The sequence below is a fragment of the Protopterus annectens genome, chromosome 1.part0, assembly GCF_019279795.1.
Source record: "Protopterus annectens isolate FY-2018-M chromosome 1.part0, PAN1.0, whole genome shotgun sequence".
NCBI lineage: Eukaryota > Metazoa > Chordata > Ceratodontiformes > Protopteridae > Protopterus > Protopterus annectens.
In genome coordinates this window covers 183,863,816-183,881,236 of record NC_056725.1, presented here as the reverse complement: position 1 = coordinate 183,881,236, position 17,421 = coordinate 183,863,816, and the positions used below count along the sequence as shown (strand labels likewise).

Below are 17,421 nucleotides of genomic sequence, written 5' to 3'. Positions count from 1 at the left end.
CATCTAACAATTCTAAATGCAACAGATAGGAGCCCACAGCTTTTATAATTTTTCTTTTTTGTAGAGAGCTAAATAAAGCAAGCATACACAAGACATTAAATGTTCATGCAGTCAGTTTATCATGCAATCTTGGCAATCGATTGATCTGATTTTTTTTTTTTGTAGAACTATATTTAATGGGTTTGGACTTGTATATTTTACCATGACTAAGCACATATCTACTGTTAGATGACTAGTAGATAAGTAGTTTTTATATACACTTAAGACATACTTGAAATTATAGTTTGTTTTATTTATTTTTTTAGTATAGAATGGCAGATTATGTACTGTCCAGTTTGCTGTCAGAGTTTTTATAGCTGATTGGACAGCTTGGTATGATGTCATAATTGGAATCAGTTTTTGATTTGTGGTTTGGATTTTAGATAGTGAGTGTTAACTTGTGTATTTTTAAAGTCTGATGAAGCACTGAGGACAGCACAAAAGCGCTTACTAAGTTATAATAAAAGCGTTTTGGTTTTCTTTAATTAGCTGTGTTTGTTGTTATCCAGTTTTTATTCTGGTTCATATCTTTTATGAAGTAATCAATTCCCTGTTACAACAATTTGCCATAATCCATAACTTAATGATAATAGGAAGGCTGTTCAAAGTGTCTAGCCATAAACAAAATTTAAATAAGTCAATATTATTCTCTCTAAGTAATGTGTTCACCCATCCATCCTAAATCGACATTACTGTTTTTGTGTCATTGTCAAGGAGAGTTAGTCAAAATAAATATCTGTCCTAATTTTTTCCACAGCAGTTCAATCTTCCAATATATTTCCACTTCCCCGTCTTAACTTCAGTCATCCTTGGACATGTTTCGTCAGTCCTAAAGCATGTAAAAATCACTTTAAACAAGCTGACAGCATTAAAACTAAATGGAGGATTTAGACTTTAAAATATCATTCATTAGTCAAACTCTTAAGAATTTGTTGCAATAGCTTTAAAGCACTGACTGTACTACCTTTTGGGTGAGAATGTTACTTTGAGGTTTAGAATATCAGTCATAAGGCACTGTGTTTTTGAACCCATCTGTGTTGTTGGACAGTATTATTTTTATATTATTTTTATACCTCTGAGTTTTTTAATAGCCTTAAATACTGAAATGTAGATTTGCGCTTTGCAAGTAATATGCGTTAATCCAGCTATATTGTTAAGTATTAACATGATACCATCAAATTATGTTTTTGAATGATCTCATAGTATATAACTTTTTACTGATAATAGTTTGCTGCCCACCCACTGAGTATGGTTGAGAATAGGGTTACCTTCCAGTTATGTAACTATGATTAATGCAGCCAAAGTTTGTACTCATTCAAAATACATACCACTGTGATGCCAGGCATATGTAAAACTCTCCTCATAACATTTAACCAGTGTCATCCCAGGTTACTGTAAAATAACAGTTGCTTCTTCATTTCATTACTCTTTCTATTTCTGATCATACTATTATATTTGATAGGGCTTGATCACAGGAATTAAGATACTATCCTTCTTAAAGCTGTTGAGTGCTCAAATTATAATAAAAATATAAAACATTTTATGATGTAGGATAGTTTATTTTTGTATGAGTTTGGGTGATATGAAGTAGCTGTTCCCTTTGTACAATACAAGAGTGGATGTAAAATACACATTGTGGGACTACAGGAAAATGTATACTTTGTTAGACTACCTTAATATAAAATTAATAAAATACAAACTTGTAAATGACTGATCTTGCTACATGCCGTAATCAGCATTCTGTGGTATATTGAAGCCCCATGAAAAAGAGTTTATATGTTTGGCCCAAAAGTAAGTTGCCATAGTGTGGACTAATATTCAGGATATCAGTATATGTATCAGATATTGTACAAGTCACCAGCAAATGTACAAATGCATGTTGGGGTATGTGTCATTATGTTTTTCTTCAGCCCTAAAAAGTTATTTTAAAGTTGTGGTTGTATACCTGTTTAACTGTCATCGTATTTTTTGCTTCTCATTCAGCATATATTTAAATATATATTTATATATTTCATATATTTAACCTGCAACAACTGGAAAGGCCGCAGAAATACCTCACTAAAAGAATCGCAGGCCTAAAGCAGATGCCCTATGCTGACCGTCTAAAAAAAACTCCATCTATACTCTGTTGCATATCGTCTACTGAGAGGTGATCTCTGCTTAACAAACAAGGCCATGTCAAACCCAGTGCTGTTGGACATGCTACACTTAAAGAAATCCCAATCCCTCAGAACCACATGCTCCAGGGATCTAAACCTGGTCATCACAATGAACAAAACATACTGGAAGGATAGGTTCCTAATCCAGAGACTCCCCAGACTCTGGAATAGACTACCCATACATGTCAAGCTGAGTGCCTCTTTGGCCCTCTTCAAAAGGAACCTTGACGACTGGATGGGAGATAAGAAATTCACCCCGGGGATCATGTCAGTCGCCCTGCTAGACAGGGGACCAGGGAAGTAAATATTCTGGGAAGAAATAGCCAGGGAAATGTTATGGCTAGGCTTGTATAGGCCCTAGGGCTGATAGCCTAGTACCAACCTATGAACCTATGAACCTATATCTCTTAATGTTAATGTTGTACTTGTATTTTTCTGTGTACTTTCTTTTATTGTAAAAAAATAGAATCAATTATTTAAGCCTACAATTGCAAGATACCAGACACTATGAAGAAATAAAGGGCAGCTGTGAAGGAAGGTACCCCTATGAGTTCAGACTTTATGCATTCTTACAATGTACACTGCCCTGACAATGAATCCCCACAGTGTCTCCTGTTACAACTCAGTTTCCTTTTTCATTTGGTAATTGTAATTTACGTAAAATAAGTAGAAAAGAGCCACTCAAATTAAGTCAATATAGATGGAAAGGGTTGCTTTAAAAGAAGACTAAATATGTGACTATCTTGCATTGGGACTTATTAATAACAAAAATGCCTTAATTTAACAGGTGTGTCAGGAAAAAAAATCAAGTCATTTCCTTGCCGAACATAATTAAGTCATAGATATTATTTGATTAACTGTCAGTGATTCAAATTATACTAACTATTCTTCTGACTTTTTCCCATAAATTAGGCCTTTTCACTTTCCATTCTGTAACCTTTCTGAATCAGGTATGATGTTAAACAACCTTGACTATCTGGACCAGGGTTATCCAGACTTTCTTACTGGACAGATCATGGTGTTTTCTATATCATTATATAAATCATTTATTTGGAGGTATCAACTATCTACGCAGCTCTGAAGTCCCCAAAAGTATTCAAAGAATTAAACATTTTCAGCCTTGACAAATCACATAGAGGCAGTTTTTACCCCTTTGAGTGGCTAGTCCTAAAATGACAAGGAGTCTGTGATCCGTTTTCCCCCAGGGAGAGGATACTGTGTGTCATGGCTGATGCCTGAAGGGGATGTTCTACACAACTCTTCCCACAATAGATACCACCTAGAGTCTGTGTCACAGCTGACATCTCCATTCAAGTTTGGGTGACTAGAGGAGGAAAAACCCAGCGTGTGTTTTTGTGCGGAATCCCACAGAGACATGGGGACAACATGAAAACTCAACACAGGTATTAATCAGAGGTCAGGATTGAAAGACGGAGAGAGAAAGAAATTAAATTTCAACATTTCCTAGTTAAGAAAGTGGAAAACATATTGAATCTATTATATTAAGACTCTGATGATTTTAAAGTCGGTAGACAAAGTACAGAGTCTGTGAAGTAACACAAGAGATTCTCATTACTCATTGGGCTAGAATAACATTAAAAATTTCCAGCACAAAATAGGGTCAGATCTGACAAAGCATGTTATTATGAATGACCACTACAGTTCTAAAAGTAATTTAGTTAGGCTTTGCCTGTTGTCAGTAGACTTCAAAACACATTAATTGTGTAATGAAATGTAATGCTAGCCTAAACATAATAATAATAATAATAATAATAGTAATAATAATATCATGGTATTGCTGATTTTGATAACCTTTAGCTGGATTCATTTCTTTCTTGCAGTTTCTTATATCGGAGCATGACCAAAATAAGCAGTGTCCTGATGACTGCCCCCACCGTGACCGCCAGAAACCAGTCTGTGGTAGTGATGGGAAAATATACAAGTCTATGTGCAGTTTCCAGAAGGCCAAATGTAATGATCCATCCCTGGAAGTGCAGCCTCGGTCCCGCTGCAGTGGTAAGAATCCATTTATATAGTCAGTCATTTGTAACATTACTTGAAAATTTTTGGTCCATTTAGGGTCTGAGCAGATGAGGTCAGGAGTTTTCTGTTATGTTTGTTATCACCTTGCTGCATTAACATCTCCATAATGTGCTGTTTTACCATCAGTTTGGTGTGACATCCAAAATCAGTACCACAGGTGCAGTGCATTAAAAATTACACATAACCAAGAAAAAAATAATGCACCAAAACAAGGGTCTCAAAGGCTAAAATCCACTCTTTAATAAAACATCCACGATAAAAAAGTATACGTTTTGAGTGCTTTCATCCTAAATAAACAGGGGACTTCATCAGAATACAAAATAACAATGCCCAAACTGCAATGCCTACTTCCATACTCATGAGTTGAAACAAATTAGTCTATTAAAATTTAGAAAAGTGCATTATATACAATTAAGCCAAACATTGCATTAAATATTTAACCCTATTCCTTCCATAAGTTACTTTACCTTAAATGTTTCACCCTACACCTACCAAATTATAAAGTATTACTAAAAACACCAAAAAAAATGTATTTTATTCAACTGTGCCAGAAGCTGTTTCTCCTTAAAATGTAATTCATGTTAATTGTTCATGCCAACATTTCCCATTACTATGTCTATATCTATAGTTTACAAGCCTTCATTTTTAACACTGGTGCAATAAATCATTTAAACCTGGTGGACACATTGCAGCCAACCTAAGCTGCCACTGAAGTTCTTTATTACTTAATTCATTCTTCCAGTCACCCCCATGAGGATCAACATTGAATTTTAGTCTTTGGGACCATTGTTTTGGTGCACTATTTTTTTTTTTGGTCATGTAACATCCAAAATCCTCTTACACAGAGCATACACCTAAATCAGATGTTTAACAAAATAGCAGCTGTTTTTTCTGCTTGCATTTCCATGGATAGCTCCCTAGTGCCTTGCAGTGTGCACATACATTAGGGCTGGGAGAAAATTGAAAAAAAAAATGCAGACCACTTTCACCTGGTTGATTACCATCTAAGAGAACAAATGGTCTAATTGACTAAGAAAGTCCTAATTGGGGCAAAAGCTACCAAAAAGAAAAAAGAAAAAAGTAATTGTTCGCTAGCATGACCTTTACAGTAGTAAAAATCATACCATAATTTGAATTGTGTTCTTCTTATATATGTGTTCATAATATCCCAGTTAAGTTAGTGCTAGAGGGTAAAACTTATATTAAGTGACAAGATGGATTTCTTTGAACATGTGTATGTGTGTTTGTCTGTGTGTGTTCATGCACATTTGCATGCATGTCTGTGTTTCTATATGCATTGTATTTCTATGCTCACATGTATGGGTGTATGTATGTGTGTGTGTGTGTGTGTGTGTGTGTGTGTGTGTGTGTGTGTGTGTGTGTGTGTGTGTGTGTGTGTGTGTGTGTGCGCGCGCATGTTTGCATATGTGTATGTGTGTGTATATCAGTATGTGTATAGTAAGGTAATATTTTAGTCTATAGGACCATTTATTTGATATTATTATGTCGTGCACAGTGTCATTACTAGATTTAAAGAGATAAATGATAGAATATTTGTACTGAAAATAAAATTAATGCTATGGAAAGACAAATGAGCCAAACTGGTGGATATTTTAATGACCTACTAGAGTTGTAAATGGACTGTGTAGCATAAATAAACAAACAGATGTAACAGCAACATAACATCCACTGTCTACTAAAGCAATTTAGCGGAGCTCCAGAAGGTATGTAGACTCTGTTCTATAAAATTAAAATGAGTTTAAATGTTGACAAGGAATGATGTTTCCATGCGATAAAACCATTGAAAATGTCATGCCTGAATTGGAGATCGTTTTTATACAGCACTGTGGCAAATACAGTCTCCAAAAAGGAAATTATATGCTGTGTCATGTCAGTCAAACTTGTTATATACTACAGTGAAATGGGTTTGTTATACTGTTGTATTTCCCCAAAGCTATCTCAGATCTGAAATTTACACTGAGATCGCACTCCATACAAAGAAATTTTATTTAGTGTGCAAAGAGTAAAACAGCAAATCTTTATTTTACAATCGAGAAAATCTAATCTCACTACTACAACTGTAATGCAGTTTAAAGCAGTGTGCTATAGAGATTAAATCTATACATTGCCAATCAGCTTTATCCTGCATTCATGGTTTTGAATCATTCAGCCTCCAGTTACCTAGTGTTTGAGTCTGAGAAAGTTACTTTACTGAAGAGGGCTGGAAGGCCACCCATCAAAAAATAATGTGGGTCTAACTGGTTTTCCTGGTTAACATATTAATAAAATAAAGTTCTATACCATGTTACTGTCACTTCAAGTACATAACATAATTTTTGCCATGACTGGTACATAAACCTGCATATCCCTTGTTTGTAGACTGCCTTTCCTTTGCACATCAGAGTAACTCTCTAGCAGTCTTCAAAACCAGAATCAACAAATGGGTGGAAGACCATAAAATCATATCTGTGGTATGTGGGAACAATCTGCTTATTTGGAGGAACTCATAGTCTCATTATTACTGTGTGATGCGGCTAAACTTCTAAAGCATCACATAGCTGTAAGGTTAGAACTTACACATGAACCTTTTTTTCTTACCATGAGTTTTATTGTAAAAGTTAACTATCTTTCCTTATTGTTTTTATCTTCACCATCAACACCATCATTTCCAGTTCACATTTCAAAAGTTTAAATTATACACACTCTTAGATACATACAAGTAAATAAAAATACATAAAAAATAAGTAATATAAATATACCCCAATTTACTGCTTGGCAATGAAAAACAACAGCGTGATTTTACTAATTCTCTCATTTTTCTGTACTTACCTGCAATCTACTCCTTCCCCAGTCCCTGCCCCTTCCAGTTCTATTTCCAGTTACCTACCCTATCAGTGTAATATTTGCCTGATTTTCTGTAGTCTCTTCCACCCCAGACCCCATCTTATTGTCTTCCTTGATCCTAATCAGACATTCATAACCTAGTTTCTCATCTCATTCTTCCTCCAGATCTTTATTACTTCTTTAATTCGTGCAATATCATCCTCTTCACACCTGATGCTGTCATGACAACTTCCTGTCTGTCTTTATTCTCACATTTAAGTCATTCTACTTCAATCAAACAGAAACTAAAGGTTCGTCTTCTATACGCTTTTCTCATACACCTTCCGCCATACTTCTAGCTCTCCTTCCACATCTTCTGTATTTCCCTGTAACTCCATTAAATATTCATTTAATCTACCATATCCTGACACCCCCCACCATTTATCATCTGACCACTACCATTCTTTTCTCACCCTAAGGGTTGTTCTACATCATCTATGCAAAAACCTCCAATGTATATCCCCTACTGTCCCACAAGGCAACACCATTCTTGACAGCTTTAAAATCTCCATCCCAAATTATACCTTTCTCCTTTTATTCTCATGGGTCAAGATTTCTCTCAGGTTTTCCACTGCCACCCTCCCATGTTTCTGACCCAGACTTTCATTAATCACCCCTATTCTGTCCATTCAAATGTGCATAATTAATTTTCCCCCAAAAGTCTACCAGTCCACATCTAAAATCCCAACATACTTTAACTTCCTCATTTATTCTCTTGATTCACCCTCCATAAAATAGCCAATCCCCTTTTCTTATCCCATGTTCATCTCTAATCTCATTAAACTCTCTAAACTCCAAACCATGCCTCCATTGCTTCTCTTTGTCACACTTTGTTATGGCTCTAGTGACACATCTGTATCCTTTAAATTCCATTCCTCCCCTCCCCTCCATGCCTAACCACCCATAAGGAAGTTCTAATATATGCATTACCTCTATCCTTTTCCTTACATAACTTTCGACAAATGCACAGGTGTTCTTCTCTGTCTCCCTAAAATTCCACAGTGCTCATCTATTTCTCCTAAGTCCCATCTGATCCACTTTAAACTATGTAACCTTTGTTTATATCATATTCATTGTTGTCACAAATCTCTCCATATCTAGCCTTAATTTTTGCTACCTTCATCCTTTCCCTTTTATTTGACTTTTCCTGTCCATCTGCTCAGATGTCCCACACAACCTTTGTACTTCCCAGATCAATGTTTTCCTCAGACTAGCTATTATATGCCTTTCTAATTATAGTTCATGAGAAGGATTAAGGAACTAAATATCTCTATTCTCCTTGAGAGTGTCAACAGTCTCCCCCGCCAGCAATCTAGTAATTTCTGAATCTTCTTCTTTACCTCTTCTCAGTTCATTCTTCTTATGTCCTCAACTTTATCATATGGCCTAAATCATAGGTACTTACCTCTTCCCAACCAAGGTACAGCTACTTCTTTTTTATTCCCCAATCTAAACATTACAATGTTTTGTGATAAAATTTCAGCTCTGACTCCATCACCGATTATCAAATATTTTCAAGATGAAAGGTATCTCCTTATGTACATCTTTTAAAAAATCATACAGTCATCAGCAAAACCATGCTGCATAGTACATCTCCCCCTACATTCCACCACTGTACTCATCACATTCTTTATCCTCTCTGTGAGACTTTCTATACCTATCAAAAATAAACTTCAGTGAAATGGGCATCACTACCTAGTAATCTTCAATAGGGGTACATTCGCTGATCATTCCTCATGTGCCACCACTGATCTATGACATCTTGCATAGTTCCTTCATCCCTTCAATTCCCCCCTCACTCCTACCACCTGCCACAGTTATCAAAAAGAAAAACACCACCTAGGTTATCAAAAATATTTTCTTTATCTCAAAATGCTCCTTCCCCTGTAATTTCCTCCAACTTCAAAATATTCAGTAACATTCTCCAGTGGTCTGCAGATGACCTCCTTTTAACAAAACCCACTGGTTCATACCTGATAACCCCAGCAAACATCTCTCAAATGTTTTCACTAATATTTTTATTAACAGTTTGATATCTGCAGTACATAAAGATTTTAGCCTGTTATTCCCTGGAACACTTATCTCCTTTTTTACTTTATAAAAAACAGAACTGTTTCCTCATGTATCTACTTTGAGTAACTCCCCCTTCTTCCTGATTTTGCTGAACACCCCTTCATCTCCTCCTTGTCCTGAAGCCCTATTTTTTTATAAAACTCGGTTGGAGAGCCATTCACAACTTCAGCCTTTCCACTGAAATATATGCACAGTTCCACTACTTCCCTCACCGCAATTACTCTATTTAGCTCTTCCTTGCCATTTTCTCCAACATCGCTCACTCCTCCCTCCTACCCCATCACCATGCAACTCCTGCTATCATTTCTAATAAGACCCCCTATTTTTCTTTTTCTACACTCCTGATCTCTAACACACAGGATTTCTTTCTCTGTGACAATTCAGCTTTAAGCAAAATAGCTTTATTTTACATTTTCTGAGACCAACCACCTAGCCTTCTTGTTTGCTAACTTTACCCCCATTTTGAATGCTGTCTATTCCTCAAATAAACTTTCAATTGGTGTATATCCTTTACCAACACTCTACACATAGCCAGAAAACCTGACCTCACCTCTTCACATTTTCTTATTAACCTTTCTGCTATTCTTTGCGGAACTCCCAAATTCCAAATAACCTATTTTTATCAGACTCTATTGCAGAGACCCTCTAACACAATTCTGCCTCATGCCTCTCCTGTCATCAACAGTAAAGTTGTATTTTCCTTTTTCCAAGATACTAATTCTAATTAAGGCAGAGCATGGCCCTAACCTGTGTCCCCTAACTACTTAAAACAAACTTCACTGTCATTTTAATTATAATGATTAATTATCAGTCCTCAGCCTCATCATTATTAACTTATTTTTTAGTTTTAATCTCCCCCCCAACCAGGCCAGCAAAAGAAAAAAAATGCTAACATATTTTTCAACAGTTTACATACTTAAATTGAAGGTTATTCATGCCTCAAACCAATTTACTTCATTAATTTTTTAACTATTTTACATTTTTTATTATTTTAGTCATTTATTAACCAGGTAAGCCAAGTGGACATAAGTGACCCTTTCTAAGGATGCCACAGTAACACTGTGTGGTTAAGTTCCCTTCTCAAGGACAAACAATGGACAAGTGGAGGTGGAAATAATTAAGCCTTGTATGTTGGTTACTGATAGTAGCTAATTAGCAGCTGAGAGCTTTAATTCTCTGTTGTTTTCCACATTTGATTTCACTGTTCAGTTACCATCACTCTGTTCCTTTTAGCAGTCAATATCATTGTCCATTAAGTCTGTGCCACTATACGTTCTGCTTCAGTTCATCTTTCATATAATTTCTCAGTCACTCTGTCATGTATCTAACAACCCAAAGTGTACTACCCAGATTGATAGACTTCCAAACTCATTGCTGGTCTGTCATCTCAACATCAGAAGACTAAACAACAAGATCCATAGCCTACATGGACTCTTAGCTGTTCACTGTCATGATATCCTCTGCCTCACAGAAACCTGGCTAAAACCAATAACCAAAGATAATGAAATAACTCCCCCACAGTACAACATCTTTAGACTGGACTGGATCTCCAGGAAAGGTGGTGGGGTAGCTGTACTATACAAGTCTACCCTGACAATAACAATTGACACCCAACAGCCACCCCAGTTTAGCAATGCAGAAATTTTCATCACCAAACTAATAATAAACAAAAATAAATGCAGATACATTGTCTGCATTTATATTCCACCCAACAAGAATGATAATGCTCTAGAAAATATCTTACATTGGCTAGCTTCTAACTATCCCCAGGAAACCATTGTCTTGGGGGACTTTAACATTGATTGGAACACCTGTTCATCTGAAACTTCCTCCACCCATTTAAACCTCCACGGGTTTACTCAGATCATTGCCACTCCCACCAGATTTAGCAAAAATAGAGTCAAAGATAGTATCCTTGATTGGATACTTATTAACAGCCACCCCCAAAAGTACAAATCAGGTACATTACCCGATGATCTAAGTGATCACTGCCTTACGTATAGTATTAGACTCAAAGCCGACATTCCCAACCAGCCCACCTACAAAACTATAAGAAATGTCAGGAACTTTAACCTTGACAGCTTCCAAAAAGAACTCAAAGCATGTAATTGAATGTCTTCAAATGACTCTCATTACAAGAAGCAGTTGAGTACTTTTGTACCAGATTTCTGGCTATCCTTAACCACCATGCTCCTACCCGTACCATCCTTGTAAAAGCCACAGTTGCCCCTTGGCTATCTAAAGAAACAAAAAATATTAAACTAAGAAACAACACTTGGGCCAGGTGGCATGTTACCAAAGCCATGATGGACCAAGTAAGATATCGGCAGCTAAGGAACCAGACCAAAAAAAATGTCATTCTAGACAAAAAAAAATCACTACACCCTCCTACAACAAAAATATCAGCTAAAACCTCAAAAGTTCTGGGCTGGTATTAACAATCTTCTCCACCCAGGCCGTTCCACCACTCGTACCCCATCAGCTGCCCTTGATAAATCCCCTGTAGAAATTGCAAACAGCTTCAACTCCTTCTTTACTGAAACTATCCAGTCTCTACCTACCCATCTCACTACATTGGACACAAACACCAGCTCTGGCACATCTAGAGCTCTGATCCACCCAGCACCCAACCCACTTTTACCTTTCAAACCATACCTACCAACCTGATCCGGACCTTACTCAAAAAGCTAAAACCTACTACACTAGCTGCCGACCACCTCCCAGCTGAATATCTTCAAAAAGCAGCTGATGCCATAGCACTTCCCATTTCTATTCTGATCAACAGATCCATCTCAGAAGGATCCATCCCAGCAATATGAAAAATATCATGTTATACCGCTCCATTAAGGAGGAAGTTCCACAAAATTATCTAACTTTAGACCTATAGCCATTCTTTCACCACTAGCTAAAATCATGGAAAGATCCATACACAAACAAATCATGCACTTTCTTATTCAAAACAGAAAGCTCGCCGACTCTCAGCACGGCTTTAGGCCATTCCACAGTACCACCACGGCTCTTCTATCTTTCTCTAATATCACCAGTCTTCATCGTAACAACAACAAACTATCTTCAGAACTCTTCCTAGATCTCTCAAAAGCTTTCAATATGGTCAACCATCAGCTACTGCTCATTACCCTACAGACCATCAGTTTAGACCAACACGCAATACAATGGTTTCACTCCTACTTAAACGGTAGACATCGGGGTGTCTTATGGCAGAGCAAGCTGTCATCCCAACTTCCTCTAACCCTAGGTGTCCCACAAGGGTCCATACTAGGTCCCCTTCTTTTCTCTATCTTTACCAATGATCTGTACACCACCATCCCAGGAGCCACCTGCATCCAATATGCAGATGACTCAATGCTAATATGCTCCACCTTCTCTCCTACACAATGTCTAACCCTCACCCAGACCACTTTCAGCATGGTAGAAACATGGCTAGCTAATCGTCACCTGCTTCTAAATCCTAACAAAACCAAGCTACTACTTTTCTCCCCTAACCATAGAATTTCTCCTCCTTCCTTCAACATCAAATCTAGGAATGACATCATTATCTCCCCTGATTGCCACACAAAGATTCTAGGAGTAATAATAGACAACAACCTTAAATTTGATAAACATGTCAGTCACACTATTATGTCCATCAACAAAAAACTTGGCTCCCTGTACAGAGCCAAACCTTTCCTCACCTCCCTAGCTAGGGTAGTTATTGCAAGATCACACCTCCTCTCTACCCTTATGTATGCCTCCCCTGTACTCACCAACCTATCCAAAACCGATCTCAGCATATTATCAGGATGTTACAATCATATAGCCAGATTCGCTACTGGCATGGCTTTTAGGATCCACCATTGCCAGAACCTGAAATCACTGGGATGGCTAGAGTATCCTACCCTTCTACAGTTCAACCAGCTTATCGTAGCACATAAAATACTCCATCAACCTGATAACACCCCTGCCCTCAAAAATATTCTCACCCCTCATAGTGCCCCCAGACCATTATGCTCAGCTCATAAACTAATGATACTGACCCAAAAAATCCAACAACTCTGCAGGCGATGCTATATTTGCCAACTCAACCGGTAAAATCTGGAATCTACTCCCTACTACCGTTACCAAGGAAGCCTCACTACCCCTATTTAAAAGATAACTCAAAAAATACCTCACATCTCATTGGCTGTGCGCTTGTTCTAAACCTGACTAACAACGTCACTAATACATGTCTTGCTACCCAACCTGCTGTTTAGCCAAGTATCTATATCTCATAGCTTTTGAATGTCTAAGCATTGTGAATCATGAGGTCTGATTGTATTCTATGTTCACATTTTCTGATACATCTTTGCCAATCAGATGTAATGTCTGCACATTGTGTACATTGATATCTGCCTGTATTCTTTGTCTATATTTTTCTAAACATGACTGCCTGAGTTTATCACTCAGTGATGTATGTACTGTCTCTTTTTTGGTATGTGGAGCTTTTCTCCCTGGGGCTCCACTGAAAATGGACATATATCCAGTTGGACTATCCCGATCAACAAATATAAAATAAAATAAAAAATAAAATAAATAAATATACAAACAAAGTTTATTATCATTTTAATGTTAATAATAATTATTAATCCCACCACCTCATCAGTGCAGCAAAAGGAAAAAGTTATTTCCCAACATCTACTAAAGCCCACTTTAAGGAAAAAATAGTCCTTGTTCGGATCAATTTACTTCATTGGTTTCTTGGTTATTAGAAAACACTCTTTTTTGGTGTTCAGTGACCAACATTTTATCCCTTTTAAATGTCAACATTTTTCCACTACATTGTGCAAATAAACGCTTAACTAAAATTCTTCCTTCTGTAACTTCCCCTCCCCATTAAACAAAGCGACATCTTTCCATTTCCTGTTTACATACAATCTACAATAATCTCTCTGTGTCCTTCCTTCACCTTTCTGTGAAACTTAACTAACTTTACTGTAATAATGTAACCTACTGGTTATACTACAGGACACCATTATGTCTAACCAAAGTACACCACCTTCACCTACAGCAGCTTGCAGACTGATCCAGTTGCAGCATAGGCATGTTTTCAATTGCAGCTTTAACACAAAAGCATAAAATGTCCAGCTTTAACACATATATACATTTGTTCATTTAAAGCAGAATCTCCCTTACTTCATCCATTCAAATAATATTTTAATATTGGTGCTTAGTCCAGCTAGTATCTGTTCTTCCATCATGAAATATCAGGCTTCTTCCTCTCTCCTAGCCTAAATGTTTCATTATCTTTTTAACATCTTATCCTATTTTCAAGAACAAAACTAATCAGATTCTCAAAGAAGACTTACCTTTCCAGCTTTTCTAAATTATGCACTACACTTTCATCTGACCAATTCATTATATATTTCTTTAATTCATCCTGAACTCTTCTTATGCTAGGTCACGTGTTGATTCTTTACCCCGTATATCTACTTTATATGTTTATAAAAGTTTTATTTCCTTGATTAATACAGCTACTCCATCTTCTTGCCTATTTGTTATATATTGGCCATCTGTTACTTTTGCTTTAGTCTCTTGTCCTGCACCTATCGTTTTCCTTACTACCCTTTTTCTTCTTTCCATTTATTTCTTATTTGCCCTTACCTGTAATCCCCAATGTTATTTGAGCATTTTTGGTATTTTTAATCCCCTTCTCCCATTTTTCATAGCTGGTTTTGATCCCTCGGTTTCAAAGATCAGAACACACTTCACTCAACCTCTTTTTTTATTCCATTTCTGTCTCAACATTGTTGATTCATATTTTTTCTCATTATAACTGCTACTATTTAGATTATCACACTTTGTTACTAATATCTCTTGTCTTCAATGAGAGACCTCCACTTTGGTATCTGTGATCAACTGTTGGCAAACCAATATCTGGTTCATTATCAAAACTGTGGTCTTTGCTGAACCACCTAGCTCCTTTTGCAGCAAATCAATTAACACCATAATTTTAAATGGAACCCCTACATGTCTTTAAAGATTTTCTTTCTTGCCTGTCAGGAAATCTCTCTATCAAATCACTATTGGAGAAATTTGGAGAGTATGATATGTAATAACTACTTATAGAATCTGGCAGTAGATCTAGAGAACCCAGGGATTCAATCAGTAAATTCAAAGTATTTTGGTCTAAGTTTGGGGTTATCACTTTTCTGTTTGGCCATCCAATCATTTTTCTTTCTGTATTTTTGCCTAGAACCATTCCCTCTGGCTTTTTCATCATTTTTATCAGCTTTTCTGATAGAATTTTTTGGGAATATTTAAAATTTGGGTCCTTAATTTTTCTAAACTTTCTCATTTTATTGTTTCAGTTATCTGGTTCAATATGGGCTAACATTCTTTTCCTTCCAGATAGATATATTAGATATACTATTTATTTCTGTTTCTCTATTTCATTACTATGCAGACTCATTTTTGCTTCATTTTTATTTTTAATCCTTCCCCTCGTCAGGCCTACCAAAGAAAAAAATAGTGAACACATTCATTTTTCAACCGTTACTAAAACATACTTAAAAATAAAGGCTATTTAAGGTTATTCATGACTCAAACCAATTTATGTCATTCATGTCTTTACTATTATACAACATTTGTTGTTATTATTTTAGTCATTTATTGATGGGGTAAGTTGAATGAACACAAGTGTCCTTTTCTAAGGGTGCTGCAGGAACATTGTTGGGTTAAGTGCCCTACTCAAAGACATACAATGGCCAAGTCCTGAGATTGAACTGTAGTTGTCATCTTCACCATCACTTGGTGTGATCGTGACTTAGTTATACCTTAATAAAACTGAAAAAAAACTCCAAAAATAGTAAAGGAGTAACTTACTCTTCTCATTAGTAAGAAAGGAGGAAAAACGTCCCCAATTGTACTAGTATATAAAACTTGATATATTGATCAGCACTACCCCCAGTAAAACAGTCCTATCTAATATTATATATAACTTCAAATAAAAATGGAAATGCAGCAGACAATGGACCACTGAACTATTATTATACAAAAGAAGATAAGCGCTTTTGTCTAAATACAATAAATAGACTTCATCAGCTCTGATGATACCCAACTTCAACAGGTGCTCACAATGCTTATTATCCAGTTAAATACTGGTTTGAAGGTTTTTCTCCTATACCATACTTTTCAGATTCAGTGTATATGCAGACTTACACATGCTAATCATGTTTACCTTAAAGATTCACTAAACAGCTTTATAAAATACATTAAAACATTAGGGACTTTCACAAATACATATTCCCATTTAAATAATGGTTTGTACAGTAATATTTTAATTTGTGAATTTCTTCATTATTTAACCTGATTAAAATGTGAAGCATTTGTTTCACTTAAGCTTAAATCCAGAAGGCCGGACTACTTTCTCAATCAATTTACAGTGACTCCTGCAGAAAGTATGGAAAGTACGGAAAACTCCCAGTTTATTTATTACTGATACTCCCGCAGGTGTTTTTGCTATCTTGTTTCATCTTTTTATCATTGCCATTCTTTTAGACTTATTATGCTTTGATGCTTCCACATATCTAATAATGTTATAGAAGACGTAATCGATTTTTTAGGACAAGAGCCCTTTGGTTCCTGCACCTTCTTCGATATTCAGCTTGATCTGTATTGTCTTTCCAACTCATACAACCCAACAAGACTATGTCAAACTGACTTGACGTATTTCCACACACTCCAATTCTAGACTACAAATATTCAGCATGTTTAATGTCACTGACCTTTCTCCACCACCTCACCAGTGAGCCTCTTTAGAGAATGTAAGTTTTATCAGGAGGAAACAGAACCAAAGTTGATTTGTGACCCCCCCCTTTGCCATAATTTGGCCACTCATATGCTTGCACAGAACATTAATCACTGATATATAACTTATCTTGCTGCTCTGCCATGTCAGGTCTGGAACAAGTGCAAGACTTGTGGTGGCAGAAAAAACCATGGCAACAATGGAAGAAACCTGATCGACTTCTTTGAGGCAGTCACCAAAGGTGTGGATGAGGGTAAGGGGGTTCACACAGCCTGTCTTGACCTCGCCAAGGCTTTCAACACCATTTCCCATTCTGGAATTATAGCTAAACTCACTAAACTAAGTATAAATCCCTACGTCACAAGATGGATTGACAACTGGCTCACTGACAGAAACCACACTGTAAAAGTTGCAGATCCAAATCTGACCTCAAATCAGTGA

The 17,421-nt window shown here is 36.5% G+C and overlaps 1 protein-coding gene across 6 annotated transcripts in view; it reads left to right on the top strand.

Annotated features, from left to right (window-relative positions):
* The window catches only part of LOC122788802 (SPARC-related modular calcium-binding protein 1-like), a 1,601,573-nt gene that overhangs the window by 742,246 nt on the left and 841,906 nt on the right, over positions 1-17,421 (top strand). For all 6 annotated transcript variants that reach the window (XM_044055793.1, XM_044055707.1, XM_044056069.1 and 3 more), the window contains exon 2: positions 4,040-4,214. In XM_044055793.1, coding sequence (XP_043911728.1) covers positions 4,040-4,214 — 175 coding nt within the window. The remainder of the gene's footprint in view (positions 1-4,039; positions 4,215-17,421) is intronic.